We start from the raw sequence: 17,993 nt of genomic DNA on the forward strand, positions 1-17,993 counted from the left end.
AAAGGAAGGGAAAAGGGCTACTGCTGGACAGGGGGAGCAGGGAAGGGGTTCTGCTGGACAGAGAGGAGGTAAAGGAAGGGAGAAGGGCTACTGCTGGACAGGGGGAGCAGGGAACAGGTGCTGCTGGACAGGGGGGAGATAAAAGGAAGGGAGAAGGGCTACTGCTGGTCAGGGGGAGCAGGGAAGGGCTGCTGTTGGAAGGGGGGAGGTAAAAGGAAGGGAGAAGGGCTACTGCTGGACAGGGGGAGCAGGAAACAAAGAAAGAAAAAACAGAAAGGCCCAGCACCCCATTGTGCTAAAAGTTTATACATCTATTCTAGCACCCGTTAATGTAACGGACTTAAACACTAGTATACTGTATATATAATTCTCACTTTGATAAAATCTGGGAACCCATCAAACACACGTAACAGCCTGATTGCTCAATTTACTGTATGTTGTTATTCTCTCTTATAAGGGTTACCATATGGCTCCAGAAAAAGGAGGATGGATTGAGACATCTGGGTTTTACTTCCATTACTTTCAATGGAAGTAAAATCCAGATGTCTCAATCCGTCCTCCTTTTTCTGGAGCCATATGGTAACCCTACTCTTATGCCTATGTGTGAGTATGGGGTGGGTGGGAGGGTTTTAGGGAATATTGTTGTAGATCACATTTATATACAGTTTAGTATTCTCCTATGTATGGAGGGCAGTTTGTGTAATATGGATACAAGATTATGTCTTGCTGTCTGGTTTTGCACTCTTAAAATTCAATAAATGTGTTGAACTTAAAAAAAAAAAAAAGATCCTGTGCTGAGTTAAATCCTAAGTACAGTGTTCAGCAAAAAAAAAAAATAATAATAATAATTCTGTTCTTCTCTCAAAACTAATTGATTCAAATCACCCTCTCTCCATGTACAAGGGGCCACTGAAAAATTCTCAACCCAACCAACAAAAAACTGGGGTGGTCTCCATCGAGGGCTAGACACTTAGGCCCTGATTCTGCAAAGTGCTCCCGATTGTAGGCAGCTGTAGGTGTCCTACAGCTGTCTAATTAGCCAATCGGGAGGCACTTTATTGAAGGCACCTCCAGGGAGCCTAGAGAGGCCCGCAAGCTGCCTAAGCTCGCCTAAAGCTAGGCAGAAGCCTTAAGTGAACCTAGGCGGCCCTACGCGCCTCCCTAGCAGAACGGGAGACGCTTACAATGTAGGCTAGCAAAATGCTGGCCTACATGGTAAGTAGATTTGGCCGCTGTATCGAATAGCGGCAAGGATCTCCCTGCCATGGCCGCGGCTAAGGCTGCAAAAGTCTCCCCTACCCCTGCGATCGCGGCAGGAGGGTGCGTTAAACCTGATTCTGTAACCGGCGTCTGCAACATGGACGTCGGTTACAGAATCGGGTTAACTTTGGGTGGGTGTAGGCCCGATTCTGTATAGGACGCCCTGGATTGACGTCCGGGCCTTAGGGCCTCTTCTATCAAACTGTGCTAGCAGTTTTTAGCGCATAGAGCCACGCTGAATGGCCCGTGCTGCTCCCGATGAGCGTTGGGAGCAGCACGGGCCATTCAGTACGGCTCACTGCGCTGAAAACTGCTAGCGCAGTTTGATAGAGAGGCCCTTAGTCCAGTGATTTTCCACTTTTTTTTCAATCCCACAGAAAACTATGGAACAATAAAAAGTGGAAAATCACTGGACTAAGTATATAGACCTCGATGGAGACTGTCCCAACTTTCTAGGTTGGGCTGAGAACTTTTCAGCGGTCACCTCATAAGTTATTATCTATATTCTATCAGACTCAAGTTATAATGTGCGATTGATGCCTCTGACGCAGGCTCTGAGGCTCAGAATCAGGATGGGCATTTTAAAGATCTTTTTGTGAAGTCTGAATTTACCAGTGGTCTCAAACTCAAACCCTTTGCAGGGCCACATTTTGGATTTGTAGGTATGTGGAGGGCCTCAGAAAAAAAAAAAAAAAGTTAATGTCTTATTAAAGAAATGACAATTTTGCATGAGGTAAAACTTTATAGTTTACAAATCTTTCCTTTGGCTAAATCTTAATAATAATATTGTCATTTATAGCTAAAGAGACATATGATCAAGAAACTGTTTTATTCTACTTTTGTAATTATGATAAACATACCGAGGGCCTCAAAATAGTACCTGGTGGGCCGCGTGTGGCCCCCGGGCTGCGAGTTTGAGACCACTGGAATATACCTACCTGGGACCACTTGGTCTTCTAATAAAAGACTAGCTTGAGCCTTTTTATCTTCAGTTTTTTTGTTTTTTCCAATTTTATAGGCACAATATATAGAATTCAGTCCACAGTGGATGAGTTTTTGTTAGAATACAATTATATAAAGTATATTTTATTTTTATTTAAGTTATTTATATGCCGCCTATTAATTGTCTAAGCAGTTTACATTGAGGCACTCAGTCATTTGTCCCTATTTGTCCCGGTGGGCTGACAATCTAACATACCTGGGGCAATGTAGGATTGAGTGACTTGCCCAGGGTCAACAAGGAGCAGGGCAGGGCTTGAACCTACAACCTCAGGGTGCTGATGCTGTAGCACTAACCAATATTCTCACAGGTGGGTGACGTCATCCACGGAGCCTCGGCAGGGACAGTGCAAAAAGTGCACTGTTACTCCAACTCCCCTAGAAGTCATATAAAGTTCATATATTTCCTTTTGAGATCAAACGGATTACAACATCACTATTTGGCCCTTTATCCAAATGTGCTTTCATCCCCAGTATTTGTGGTCTAGAGGTTTTGCAGTTAAAAAGGAGACTACAGATAATTCAGAACACAGCCATAAAATTAATTTATAAAGCAAAAAAGTTTGACCATGTTTCCCCTCTCTTAAAAGATGCGCATTGGTTACCTATCGGCCACAGGATCATGTTTAAAATATTGTTTCTTATTTTTAAGATATTAGCATCTAACGAACCACAGTTCATTTCCAAATCACTGATTCCTTACAAACCTAAACGTTCCCTGCGATCATCTGAACAAAATCTCCTCTCGGTACCGTCATTAAAGATTATTGGGACCAGAAGATTAGATATATTTACAGTTATGGGCCCTCAATGGTGGAATACGCTGCCTCAGTATATTCGATCTGAACAAGATATTGTAAAATTTAAAATACTGTTAAAGACCCATTTATTTAAAGATGCCTATGATTTTTAACATTAGTTTTTTCAACTAATTTAAAATTTGTTTATTTCATACATTGTGCTTTGGTTTTATAAATCCCCTCCTTTTGTTTTTTCCTTTTTTAACTAATCCCAAATATTGTAACTTTTAACCCTATTCCTCAAACTCATGTCTGTATTGTTTTAAATTTGAAATTTGAATTTATTTTGTAAGTTTCTTCTATCTAAATTATAATATGTACATCGCCTAGAAATTGTAATAGGCGATTCATCAAAAATTAAATAAACTTGAAACTTGAAACTTGTTATATGGTTACCTTAAATGAGACAGGGGATAGATAGGTAATTGGAAATGTATCTGATCATGATTTCCAATTTGACAGCTGTATGTGTTCCTTTCATGTAAGATATCCAAATTGCGAGAGAAATACCTAGGCCTAAACCCCTTTCTGTTAGCAGGTGTTTGATTTTCAGCTGACAGAAGAAGACATGAAGCAAATTGATGGCATCAACAAGAATCTTCGCTACTGGAGTTTTGAACAGTGAGTTGATGCACTTTTACTTATTTTCATTAAAGATACAGGGTAGAGAATGACACGGTGACAAAATTCATCACCGTTCCCGTCCCCGCGGATAACCGCGGGAAACCATCTTCATGTCATTCTTTAAGGAGAGAGGGAAGAATGGCCATAGATTCATATTTGTTGCCTACTGCAGCCCTGCAGGCTTCTCTCTGCTGCCTCCTGCCTTGCTGACATCATTTCCTCTTTCCTTCCTGGCTGGATGTGACAGAGAGAAGTGTGCGGAACCACAGAAGAAAGAAAGACAGACAGCGGGAGGAAGGGAGACAGAAAGAAAAGAAGAAAGACACAGGGGCAGGGAGAGACATAGAAAGACAGACAGACAAAGGGGGGCCAGGGAGAGAGAAAGACAGAAAGAAAAACAGCGGGAGGGAAAGAGAGACAGAAATAAAGACAGACAGACATATATGCTAGCACCTGTTAATGTAACGGGCTAAAATACTAGTAATAATAATAACTTTATTCTTATATACCGCCAGACCATGACAGTTCAAGGCGGTTTACAACAAGAGAAACTGAACAGTCAGTGAAATTGTACAAATCATAAAAAAGAACAAATGAATTAAAACAGTAAAAACTTAGATTACAAATCTATCAAATAACTCCGTCTTTACTAATTTTCTGAAGGAGTAGTAAGATAAAACACATGAAATAATTTTACCGAGCCAGTCGTTCATTTTGGCTGCCTGAAAAGCAAGAGTTCTACCAAGAAATCTCTTAAAACGACAGGATTTTATAGTAGGATATGCAAATAAATGAACACTACTTGTGGCTTGTTGGAATAATCCAGGAAGAAAGGATTTGGGGTAGTGCCGCAGCAGTTAAGATGGCAACTCCACACGACATGGCAAGCCCATCAGTTGCCTCCACATGGTGTAAATCTTTCTATAAAGTAACCTTCTCTCAAATGTAGATGCTTTCTATATACAGACCATCAATCTCTTTATAAGCTCTTATTTTCCCTAGACGCTATTTACTTTACAGACTGTCTCGTGGTCCACCCTCTCTCAATATCTCTTTGACTGTCTCTTTATAAACTCTAGCCTTTCTAGACGCAGTCCTACAGACGACGTCTCTGTGTATTGCCCTGTCTATTCTTGGGCGGTCACTCTCTAAATACTATGCTTGAAGATGTGTTCAAGGTCCTTGTTTTACTCCATGGCTGTCATTCCAACTGATAGTGCAGCTATTTTACTCACAAATGGGGAGGATGAGTGCCCAAATGATGGCAGAAAAAGACCAAATCGGAGCATCCATTCTGCCTGGTTGTGATTCTTTTGCTTCTTGCAGATGAGAGTGTATATTCCCATGTGCAGCTCCCAACCTTCATGTCTTCTGCCTGATAGTTCAAATCCTTTCCTACCACTGCTATAAGAATCCCTCTCAACCATGTTCAGAAACTGTTTACAGCGACAGGTCCTGCCAATAACTAAGGCCCACAGGAAGATAACTCACGAGAGCGCACGTGTACTGGGCTCAGTTTGCTCCAACACTGCACACTCTGGCTTCCCTTCTTCTCCGAAACAGGAAGTTATGTCATTCCTGTTTTGGAGGAGACAGAAAAGCGGCACGCACAGTGTTAAAGCAAAATGAATCCGGGGGGGGGGGGGGGGGGGTTCTAACACTGTGCGTGCAGTGAGGGAGTGGGAGGGAGGGAAGTTGATTACCTGGCAGTTGGGGACCCCCCTGCTCTGTTTGCTCCCCCCTTAACGCTGGCCCTGGGCCCCCCTTATATCTTCAGGCCCTAGGCATGTGCCTACTGGGCCTACCCTTTAATTCGGCCCTGATTCAATGCACGAACCATCTTTATTCAAAGCCTTTACAAATTGTTTCATCAGGTCTAGCTTTATATATAGTGGTGGCACTATGATTCTATCTCGTGCTACCAAAAGTTAACTGATTACATTTCGTCCTGCAACCATCATATATTCCCTCGGAGGCCAATCTTTTTTTTGTCCAATATTCATTTCTGGCTCTATTTACTATTCCAAAGGCATAAAAAGCAGGGATATTTTATGTAGCCACCATATCTAAGAAACTAGAGCTCATGTGGTCTGTACAGTTCAATTTTCTGAATCAGCACCTCAAATAACCCCAGGAACACATAAAAAAAAAAAACAAGGCACCAAGAAATATTTTTGGGGTTGTTGACCTATGTTTTCGCCAGTAAAGAATTCCATATCCAAGCAGCCTGATAATAGAATAAACACTCATGGTATGACTTCAATCTCAATCTCAATACTCCAGACTATTATGCCTTTTAAAATTGCATCTTTTGTACTCTGTCTTATCAGTAGTGATCTTTCAATCATGATAACATCTTGATCTCTGATTGGTCTGAATCTGACTTCTCAAGATATGAATAACCACAGGAATGTATTTGATACCACTTCCAGGTAATTCCTGCATACTTCTCTTGGCTCAAATGTTTCCTTGGATCACTGCCATAAATTATTTTCAGAAGCAAGACATTGGATTTTTTTGATGCAAAGAAAACCATTTAGTCACTTTCTTCTTTCAAGATGCAAAGTATACCGAGTTCTTTTAGAAAAGAGTTCAGTGCAAGTGGATATCACAAAGCCAGCAGTGTCAAAACATTGATGCTAAAAGTCTGTGAAGTACTGAATACAAATGATGGGGAATCTACCCCCCCAACCTGGACCCCCCCTCCCCATTCCAGGGGTGCTCCTTTTGGCCTACCTAACCATCCCTGCTAGTCAAGTGGGTGAATGGGGCACTCACTCCTGCCCCTAGTGGCTCCGGGGGCAAAATGGCTGCTGCAAACCTTAATGGTAGTCTCGCTGTATGAATGTTAGAGTCAGCCTCTTTAAGTCTTATATCAGGATCTCGTGTTCTAGAACTTTCTTTCCACAGTGAAATGCATCTAATTTGGCAGAAAGAATAAAACTAGAAAATAATCCTCACTCAAGAGTTAGACATTCATCATGGTGCCTAGGTTCCCATATAGAATACTAGCATGACTCAGTATAATTTAGACACTTGCATAGCAATAGAGCTGGCTTAAATACAGGTGCCTACCATAAATACAGCAAAGACATGTATGAGTTACAGTATTCTGTAAAATAACCGCATAAGTGGGAGACACACACGTCTTGTCCATGCTCCTTCTCTATCTAAACCCCTCTTAGAAATACACGTTATCTAAGGGCTACTTTTACTAAACTGCAGAAGAGCCAACGAGGTGAATGCTCCTATGAGCATCAGATATATTTAGCATGAAAATTATTTAAAGAAGATAAAATAAATTAAGCAATTTTTAAGCTCTTGATAACCTATAAAAAGAAAAAATAGACCCAGTGACGATTTGTCACGTAAAGCTCAGAACAGTGATAAGTTTGAGTTCTGAGTGGTGACGCTGAGGGCCTAGAAAGTGGTTTTGATAAGGCTGCTAATTAAAATCAAGGAAAAAGTTCCTGTTTTTTGCCTATGAGCATCAGAGCATTTACCTCGTCAGCCTATGGTCAGAAGCTCTTCCACAATTTAGTAAATCCCGATGTAAGTGAAGCAGGTATTTGCAGAATACTGCCTAGGCACCCTGCTACCTCCTACACAGATATATGCACACATATGCACATACAATAAATGCTAGTATTCTAAACAATTATGTGTGTAACTCTATGTAGGCACCCAGGTTACGGAATTGCTCTTGATGAGACTACAAGTAGTGGACCTCTTTCATCAACGTCATAAGAACTTCTGTTAATCTGGCAAGACCTAAACTGGTTCTGGGGATTCACATTTGCAAGCCAGCATTTGACGTGTTAGCATGCCCAAAACAATTTAACAAGCTTACTATGCACAACTATTATATGATATTTTTTAGGTGATTTTTTCAGTAATGTTCTGCTTAAACTCGACAGTGATCTTAACCATCTGAGATAATAAACACCTTTTACTATACAGTTTTTTTTGGAACCTCAGGCCACCACTCAGAGCTCAAACTCGTTCATTGCTCTAAGCTTTATGTGGAAGCTCCTCATTGGATCCTTTTATATTTTTTTAAGCCTCTTTTTGCTTTTGTAATTAGTTTTTTGTTTTTTCTTAAACAATTTTATACAAACTCAAAGCTTAAGACATTAAGCAATACTTAGCTCGATCTTGTGGTCTTTGGCTACGGGGGATTTCATACCAACATGTTTCGCTAAACAGCTTTATCAAGGTTTAACCCCTAGGATACAACAAAAGCCAATTACCATCTCAATAAAACACCACCAGATATTAACTTTACTAGAGTGCCCCATTATCTCGCTTACCTTTCAAATTTACCGCCAAGACTTGTGACCACTTATCCACAAATATGGCGGCGGCGTTTTTACTTCGAATTTAAATAGGACGAAGCCCCCATTAGCATAAGCGGCGTCATCACGCCACGCTTAAAAAAATATAAAAGGATCCAATGAGGAGCTTCCACATAAAGCTTAGAGCAATGAACGAGTTTGAGCTCTGAGTGGTGGCCTGAGGTTCCAAAAAAAACTGTATAGTAAAAGGTGTTTATTATCTCAGATGGTTAAGATCACTGTCGAGTTTAAGCAGAACAAAACAATTTAACATGCATTAATTTACAAATTAATCTTCCCTTTTACAAAGCCGTGCGTGCAGCTGCCACTGCGGTAACTACCCTGAAGCCCATAGAGATTTAAATGGCTTCAGGGTATTTGCCACACGGCAGTCGCTAGCACAGCTTGGTAAAAAGGGGGGACAAGGTTGGTATAGTTGATTTACACACCCTAAAATGTTATAATACACTTAAAAATTGTTCACAAAAAAGGTTTGAAACATAGAAAATGTACCTGAAAATTGGGGGGGGAGGGGGGGAAATGTCAAAAATAAAATAGTTTTTCCCATGAATGTCTTATATTACTTCTGTCCAAGTTTCCAAGTTTATTTACATTTTAATATACGGTCCATCATCATGTATCTGGCCAGTTTACAAAGCTAAAAACATTAAAATAAATTTAAGAATGGGGGTAAAAAGAAAAGAACATAAGAACATAAGAAACGCCTTCACCGGGTCAGACCTTAGGTCCATCTAGTCTGGCGACCCGCACACGCGGAGGCCAAGCTAGGTGCTCCCTGATGGAAACCTTGATTACCCTTATCCCTCAATGTGATTTGCAAGAAGGTGTGCATCCAACTTGCGCTTGAATCCCAGAATAGTAGTCTCCGTCACAACCTCCTCCGGGAGAGCATTCCAAGAGTTCACTACTCGATGTGCGAAACAGAACTTCCTGACATTTGTCCTGGACCTACCGCCCCTCAGTTTGAGTCCATGACTTCTTGTTCGTGTCACTTTTGACAATGTGAATAACAATGTTTCTTGCTCTATTTTGTTGAATCCTTTCAGTTCCAGCTTTCCAAGGCGCTCTTTGTAGCTCAAATTTTCCATTCCTTTTACTAGTTTCGTGGCTCGCCTCTGCACCCTCTCCAGCAGGGTTATATCCTTCTTTAGGTATGGATACCAGTGTTGGATACAGTATTCCAAGTGTGGTCTGACCATTGCTCTGTAAAGCGGCATTAGGATGCCCGCTGATCTACTCGTAATTCCCTTCTTTATCATGCCCAACATCCCGTTTGCTTTCTTTGCTGCCGCCGCGCATTAAGCTGACGGTTTCAGGGTCCTGTCTATCAGTACCCCCAGGTCCCTTTCTTGTTGAACATTAAATGGACAAATACTTACGCAAATTAGAAGGAGAGGGGGGAGGAAAAAACACCAGGAAAGGGGGGGGTTGCTTCTTGAAAGCGGTTCGTTTTGTATACTGCAGTGAATCTTTAGACCAGGGGTCTCAAAGTCCCTCCTTGAGGGCCGCAATCGAGTCGGGTTTTCAGGATTTCCCCAATGAATATGCATGAGATCTATGTGCATGCACTGCTTTCAATGCATATTCATTGGGGAAATCCTGAAAACCCGACTGGATTGCGGCCCTCAAGGAGGGACTTTGAGATCCCTGCTTTAGATGCTTGGCTCTCTCAGCTATATTGAAAATCAACTGCATTTGCAGCAAAGAGCATTTGCCCCCAGATTCTGTATATGGAACTCAAAATTGTGCATGCGTCTTCCTAGTCAGGATTCTATAAAGATGTGCATATAAAATTTTCTCCTTGAATCTGAAAAGGGGCAGGGCATAGATGGACTGAGGCAGTCCTAGAATTCACATGCAGCGTTTTCTATTCCGTTGTTCCCAAAGAGCTCAGAATGGGTTACAGGTTAAACATACATATAGCATATAGCGGTGGTCTGAAACTCACGGCCCTGGGGCCACATGCGGCCCGTCAGGTCTGTACTAGTGCTGTGTGTACTAGTGCTGCGCGCTCTTTGCAGTATCCTCTGGCTTCCCCCCTGGCCTCCCGATTTTACCTTCATAAGTGCTGCCTGCAGAGAGGATTGCCAATGCTGTAGCGATCCTTGCAGGCTGCCGTCATCCTTAGCAGCATGTTCCCTCTGCCACGATCCTGCCCCTGACGTCAGAGCATTTAGCACTCTGAGCCACAGTAGAAACCTCTGTCACAGCGCAGTAAAAGAGGGCCTTAAGCACAAGGATTTGCACCACATTTCAGTCGGAACGGGCCCCAGATGTAAGCATTATCCTATAAATCATGCCTAACTTTGAGCGCCTTTTATAGAACAGCACTGAGCAGTTTTTTTCAGTGCTGATTTGTAGGCGTCACATATAGAATTTAGTCCTATATTCCTGTGGGCCCTGTGGAAGATAGCAAATGCTAATGGCGTTAGAACATGCTATCTGCCGCAAGGTTTCTAGGTAAAAAGCGAGTCCTATTGTAAAATAGCTTGTTAACTTCATGAACATGCACAGTTAGTAAATGCTATAGTGACATAGTAACATAGTAGATGACGGCAGATAAAGACCCGAATGGTCCATCCAGTCTGCCCAACCTGATTCAATTTAAATTATTATTATTTTTTTTTTTTCTTCTTAGCTATTTCTGGGCGAGAATCCAAAGCTTTACCCGGTACTGTGCTTGGGTTCCAACTGCCAAAATCTCTGTTAAGACTTACTCCAGCCCATCTACACCCTCCCAGCCATTGAAGTCCTCCCCTGCCCATCCTCCTTCAAACGGCCATGCACAGACACAGACCGTACAAGTCTGCCCAGTAACTGGCCTAGTTCAATCTTTAATATTATTTTCTGATTCTAAATCTTCTGTGTTCATCCCACGCTTCTTTGAACTCAGTCACAGTTTTACTCTCCACCACCTCTCTCGGGAGCGCATTCCAGGCATCCACCACCCTCTCCGTAAAGTAGAATTTCCTAACATTGCCCCTGAATCTACCACCCCTCAACCTCAAATTATGTCCTCTGGTTTTACCATTTTCCTTTCTCTGGAAAAGATTTTGTTCTACGTTAATACCCTTTAAGTATTTGAACGTCTGAATCATATCTCCCCTGTCTCTCCTTTCCTCTAGGGTATACATATTCAGGGCTTCCAGTCTCTCCTCATACGTCTTCTGGCGCAAGCCTCCTATCATTTTCGTCGCCCTCCTCTGGACCGCCTCAAGTCTTCTTACGTCTTTCGCCAGATACGGTCTCCAAAACTGAACACAATACTCCAAGTGGGGCCTCACCAATGACCTGTACAGGGGCATCAACACCTTCTTCCTTCTACTGACTACGCCTCTCTTTATACAGCCCAGAATCCTTCTGGCAGCAGCCACTGCCTTGTCACACTGTTTTTTCGCCTTTAGATCTTTAGTGATAATTTAGTGATAATCTTTAGTGATAATTGTGCTGTCTGCAACTCGTACTATTTATTAAGAATACCTAATGTAGCTTAGTTTATAGGCCTTGGGAGGTTTCCAAACCCTATTCCAGGTACCTCTAACATCACAGAGGTCCCTTATATTATTGTTTCAGATTTACCTCAAGCAGATGGTATTTACTTAAACATTTAGGGGCTGATTCTATAAATGGGCATTCAATTTGTAGGCAGCAGGAGGGGTTCGTGGGTTCTAGCAGGAGGGAGTAGGCATCCCTCATAGAAACATAGAAATAGACGGCAGATAAGGGCCATGGCCCATCCAGTCTGCCCACCCTAATGACCCTCCCCTACCTTTGCCTTGTGAATAGATCCTATGTGTCGATCCCATTTGGCCTTAAAATCAGGCACGCTGCTGGCCTCAATCACCTCCAGTGGAAGACTATTCCAGCGATCAACCACCCTTTCAGTGAAAAAGAATTTCCTGGTGTCACCTCGTAGTTTCCCGCCCCTGATTTTCCACAGATGCCCTGAGGGGGGGAGGTCTTGATGTTCTAGCAAGAGGGAGTGGGCATCCCTCCTGCTGCAGACGCTCAACTGATCATGACAGGTGTTTAGCGAATCGGGGGGTTAGGCATCTGTCCTTTAGGGTAGATGCAATTCTGTACAGGCGCCGGTGAGCGATTTTCAGCTGCTTCTTAGGCAGCTGCTGAGACCAACATCCTGTACAGAATCTGCCCCTTAGAGTTAGGTGGGTGGTTTCATAATAACACAAATACACAACCACATTTACAATTGTCAGTAGCTAAACCATCAATAGGAAACACACATGTCTAAGGGGATCAAAATAGGGTACCATTAAATTGTGGGTAGAATTAATCTATAGTTGGTTGATATACTTGGCTGAATTAGTACAAGACATTCACTTCCCTAGCAAAGACACTGTTTTGTTCTAATATTTTCATGACATTTGAAAACTTGTACACCAGCTTTTATGAAATTTCTGTAAAAAGCAAACATTTCTGATTTCTTGAAAACATAATTTTGAATTTAAAAAAAATACAAAACTGACACAAGCCACAGATAATACTGTATACAATTGTTGGAAGGACTGGTAAAGATCAATCAGGATGGGATGAGAATGGCACTACCCAAAAATCCAGGATGTATATCATTGTTCCTCATGATTTTTTTGAAGAAATGCATTTACAGAGGTTTTCCTTTAATGCTGAAGTTCTTAGTGACCTGAAACCTACTTTTTAATTTCTTCTTTTGCAGATTTTCAGAGCATCCTCAGTATCCATTTCATGATGAATATTAAAGAGACACCTCCGTGAAGTTTTGCAAGAGCTGCATATCTCCTGAATGCTATGGGAGTCGCACTTGGAGAATTGTTTTCTTTCTGGAACCCAGTCTTTCACTGAATTTGTTGCTTATTTAGCAGGGAGGTTGTTTCAGGACTCTTTTCTGCATAAATGGTAGTTATGCAGATGCTAAAATTCAATGCCCTTAAAGAATAAGCAGAAAAACCAAGCAATCATTTAAGCACTATAGGTCAACAAGATCAAAGGCAGCGTTTTGAGATTTAGGCTTTATCATATAAAAAAATGGCATATATGAGATTTTCAATCATTCCAAATCAAAACCCTACCTCGAAACGTAGCTATCAGTAGATAAGGACCACTTTATCCATCCAGCATGCTCATTTGTGCTTGTCCACAGGGCTGTCACATAGAACTACAGTTTTGGTTTGTTTTTATCCCAACCTTCCTCCTGACCTCTTTTCTTCCCCCTCCTTCAGCTCTGTGGACTCTTTGCGCCAGATTCTGTAATCGGCAACTGCCTACAAAACTGCATGCCCATCACGCTTAGGTGCCACATAAAGAATCACCGCTAATGGCGCCTACCAGAAAACGTAGACAACTGCAACTGAATCGTGCCTAACAGCGCCTAAGTCCCATTCCAGCCCCTAACCAAGCCCACTTAGGCATAAGGCGCTGTTAGGCATCCTGCTGAAGATTGTGATTCCAGCGCCTACGTTGTAAATGCCTAATTTTTTTTTTTTTTAAACCATGTTTTTAATCAGTTTTAAATGACGCGGTCAGTTACCTTGCTGATTAAAGCCAATGAAAACAATTAACGCTGGCTTTTACAAAGTTGTAGAAAGAGGTTTCTACCACGGGCCAGCGAAGTAAATGCTCCGATGCTCATAGAATTCTTTGAGATGTATAAACCAAGAAGAGAGCTTAAAGACGTAAATGGGATGAAATTAAGTTTGGAGGGTAGACTGTCGACTATGCATGCTAGGGTTGGAGCATCAATGATATCTGTGGCTGACGTAGAACTGTGGAACGCCTTGCCTGGTATCCTGCGGTTTTGTGTGGGGAGGATGAATTTTAAGAAAATGCCGAAAACTCAATTATTTGCCAAAGTCTTCTTATGCTAAGTTATATTTCAGTTGATAATCGCCTTTTAGAATTCTTTTGATAGCAATGTATGATTTAAAGATTGATTGTATTTCTGAATTAATTGAATTTGAGCTCTGTTTTTAATAGGGACGATTACGGATGTTGTTTAGACAGGTCTATGTTATATGTGGTAATCACAGGGAAACAAGATTTTATGTATGTGATATGGAAACACAACACTTATATCCTCCTGTTCAAACGCTGAAGCAAAAGCTCAAGGCTTAAGTATTCTATACCTAAAGCATACAGTTGAAGCACATATGCAGGGGAATGTGCCTCAGAAGCTACCGGGCAGTCATTGCTCCAGAGCTAAGAAGGAGAACCCGAATTCCTCCTTGGTTAACCTTCAATGTTCTATCATAGGCAACCCCACTGCGCCAACTATAATGGTAAGGTGATTAAATCTTAATCTAACAAAGTGCAAGCCACACTTATCTGTTGCTTCATGGCAGACAGGCTTGATAATGTGGTACAGGCTCTAGTGAAAACTTCCTCTCCAAACAGCTGACGAAGGCCTATGTTTCATGATTGCAAAATCATTTCTTCAGGGCTCTGCAGTTTACTAATGCTGAGACTAGTAGGTACAGTGGGGTTGCCTATGATAGAACATTGAAGGTTAACCAAGGTTCTCCTTCTTAACTCTGGAGCAATGACTCTTCTGAGGCAAATTCCCCTGCAGATGTGCTTCAACTGTATGCTTTAGGTATAGAAGTTAAGCCTTGAGCTTTTGCTTCAGTGTTTGAACTGGAGGATATAAGTGTTGTGTTTGTGGATTTTTGCCACCTAACGAATGGCCGTTTATAGAATATGGCCCTTTGCATCTCTTCCATGCCTGCTTGAATTCCTCCACTGTTTTAACATAACATATGAATAGCCATACTGAGTCATACCAGTGGTCCATCTAGCCCGGGAGCCCGTCCTCACGGTGGCCAATTCAGATAACTAGTACTTATCTCCTATCAGCTCTATCAGAAATTGTAAAAGCATTTTCTCACATTTTTAATCTCCCTCCCATTTATATTATAAGATAACCCATTGTCCTTAAGCTTTTCATTGTATGAAAATAAATTCTTCCTTTTGGTGCTTTATTGAAGTTGTTGTTTCTATTCTATCTCCTCTTTCTCTTCTGTCTCCTAAACAGTTTATCTTATGCTCCTTCAATCTGTGTGTGATGGTCTTTTTTGAATTGCCGCTATCTTGTCAATGTCTTTTGAAGATGGCATCTCTAGAACTACCCCCTGTCACCATTTTTTCCCCATAAAACAGACCGTCACATTTGAATGTCCAGTTATCCTTTAAATTTTAATCTGTACCATTCTTTGTATAACCAGTAGTGCTATAGAAATAATTAGTGCTACTAGAGGAGGAAATACTTTTCACAAATACATTCTGGCTTCACTGACCATGATATGGGTCCAGCCTTTTGCTTATGTAGTTTCTAGCGCAGAAAGCCGTGCTAAATGATCCGCGCTGCTGCCGACGCTCATAGGAACTCTATGAGCATTGGGAGCAGCGCGGGCCTTTCAGGGCGGCTTCCCGTGCTAGAAACTGCTAGTGCAGTTTCGTAGAAGAGGGGGTTTGTGCCAGACCTAATTTTTGTAGCTCCTGCTTCTACCATTTGGAATCAGTGCTGCAGGACTTAAATATGTATAGCCTGGAGGAAAAGAACAATAGGAGAGATTATAGAAACTTTTATATATCTTAGAAGTACATGGATATTTTATAAGGCAAACATTTCTTCAGAAGAAAGCAAGGTCCAGACTAAGTGATCGTGGTAGGAGGCTTGAGAGGAGGTAGAGTAACAAAATATTTTTTCATTAAACTTCAAAAAATGTATGACAGATTCCAATACTCCATTAAAACAGAAGATGGCATCACAGACTTCTCCGATGTCATTCCATAAGTATTGCAAAACTATATCCTCATGCCTTTCCTGTTTCTCCTGGTGATAAACTATGTCTTGAGTAAAACAACAAGAATATTAAAGATTGATATTCCAGTGGCAGAGATTGGCCAACTTAAAAGATCGTGACTTTGCTGATGATATAGACTTGGGGGGGGGGCGGGGGAGAGGGAGTCAGAAGTGAGTTTACAAACTTTAATTTGATTAGAAGAGACAGCTGCAAAAGTAGGATTCTTAATAAATAACGATCCCCCCCCTTAAGATTATGCAGATTGAAACTAGTAGCAACAAACAAATAATTGGGCAGAAACTAGTTGAGGATGTAGAATGGTTATCATATCTCGGCAGTATATTGTCAAACAAACGTGACATCGAGGCAAACTTAAATTGTAGAATTGGAAGGTAGCAGCAACATTTCACCAATTCTGCTCTATGATTGGCAAAATTGATCATTATCAAAATTAAATTGTGCTTTTTTTTTTTTCACTGCATTGTTTTGCTAATTAAACCTGGTAGATATCAACCAAGATAGGAAACAAACCTCAACCAACTCCAGAACATTACAGGATGTTGTTACCAACACATTTCTTGAATTCAAATGAATTCTTGAATTCAAATGAAAAGCAACAGACAGATCAAGAAAAAGATTAAAACAGACCTGGTGAAGCACACTCAAGGGGGATCTTTGCAACCGAGGCACTACCTTGGATCAGATATAAGCCATCGTTGCTGATTGAGACAGACTGTATACCCTAGAGGAAAGAAGAGACAGGGGAGATATGATTCAGACGTTCAAATACTTGAAGGGTATTAACATAGAGCAAAATCTTTTCCAGAGAAAGGAAAATGGTAAAACCAGAGGACATAATTTGAGGTTGAGGGGTGGTAGATTCAAGAGCAATGTTAGGAAATTCTACTTTACGGAGAGGGTGGTGGATGCCTGGAATGCGCTCCCGAGAGAGGTGGTGGAGAGTAAAACTGTGACTGAGTTCAAAGAAGCGTGGGATGAACACAGAAGATTTAGAATCAGAAAATAATATTAAATATTGAACTAAGGCCAGTACTGGGCAGACTTGTACGGTCTGTGTCTGTATATGGCCGTTTGGCCAGCATTTATAATGGTCTATAGGGGGTTTATTATTGCAGAGTTGGCTAAAACACCTTGACCTGAGAAGGAAAGTCTGGCAAAACAATTTGTAGCTTGGGAGAACACAGGGTTTAGAGTAGAGGACATCAGTATGAGCCCATCATGGATCACGTAAACCTCTGGCTCAGGCTAAATCTCAAAGGTGACCGGCACCAGACATCAGTCTAAATGAGAGTTGCCTCATACATCATATAGTCCATATTCATCATCCGTGGAAATACGGTAATAATGCTCCCAAATAAAAAATTTCATATATATTATGTATTAATTTATCAATGTTAATGCATTTATTTATCAAAATTTAGAATTACGTGTGTTTAATTTATTAATTCTTTTGATTTATTTCCTTCTCATTTCCACCCCACACAGCTTACACTATTCATTTTTGTGTTGGTTTAGTCTTTAAGGGATGTATGTTGTTATGTTTTCATTCCCCCTTTCTCCTGAGTGCGAAGTCTGAAATGTTTTATTTGGGAGCATTATTATTTCCACGGGTGATGAATATGGACTATATGATGTATGAGGCAACTCTCATTTAGACTGATGTCTGGTGCCGGTCACCTTTGAGATTTAGCCTGAGCCAGAGGTTTACGTGATCCATGATGGGCTCATACTGATGTCCTCTACTCTAAACCCTGTGTTCTCCCAAGCTACAAATTGTTTTGCCAGACTTTCCTTCTCAGGTCTAAGGTGTTTTAGCCAACTCTGCAATAATAAACCCCCTATAGACCATTATAAATGCTGGCTTTTCTTAATTTTGAGAGGAATAGCCATACAGATGACAACACGTAATTGGAAGAACTATGATCGACTTAACTTCCTTTCTGGTGGGCAAACGTATGCTCCAGCTACAAATATGAAAAAATGAATGCTGAAATTTTGGGGCACAGTAATGTTTTTAACTTGGTGTGGGGCCCATTGGCATCTTTTATTACTTCTATATAGTTGTCATTTCTCTTTTATTTTTGTCTGATTTCCTTACACATCCAGGGTGGGAATGGGGTATTATTTTAAATAAGAAT

The 17,993-nt window shown here is 41.2% G+C and overlaps 1 protein-coding gene across 3 annotated transcripts in view; it reads left to right on the top strand.

Annotated features, from left to right (window-relative positions):
* The window catches only part of LOC117363852 (aldo-keto reductase family 1 member C1 homolog), a 65,962-nt gene extending 52,130 nt beyond the window's left edge, over nucleotides 1-13,832 (top strand). For all 3 annotated transcript variants that reach the window (XM_033952308.1, XM_033952307.1, XM_033952309.1), the window contains 2 exons: nucleotides 3,598-3,680; nucleotides 12,732-13,832. In XM_033952308.1, coding sequence (XP_033808199.1) covers nucleotides 3,598-3,680; nucleotides 12,732-12,774 — 126 coding nt within the window. In that variant the 3' untranslated portion in view covers nucleotides 12,775-13,832. The remainder of the gene's footprint in view (nucleotides 1-3,597; nucleotides 3,681-12,731) is intronic.
* Nucleotides 13,833-17,993: the final 4,161 nt, after the last annotated feature.

Source organism: Geotrypetes seraphini, chromosome 7, assembly GCF_902459505.1.
Source record: "Geotrypetes seraphini chromosome 7, aGeoSer1.1, whole genome shotgun sequence".
NCBI lineage: Eukaryota > Metazoa > Chordata > Amphibia > Gymnophiona > Dermophiidae > Geotrypetes > Geotrypetes seraphini.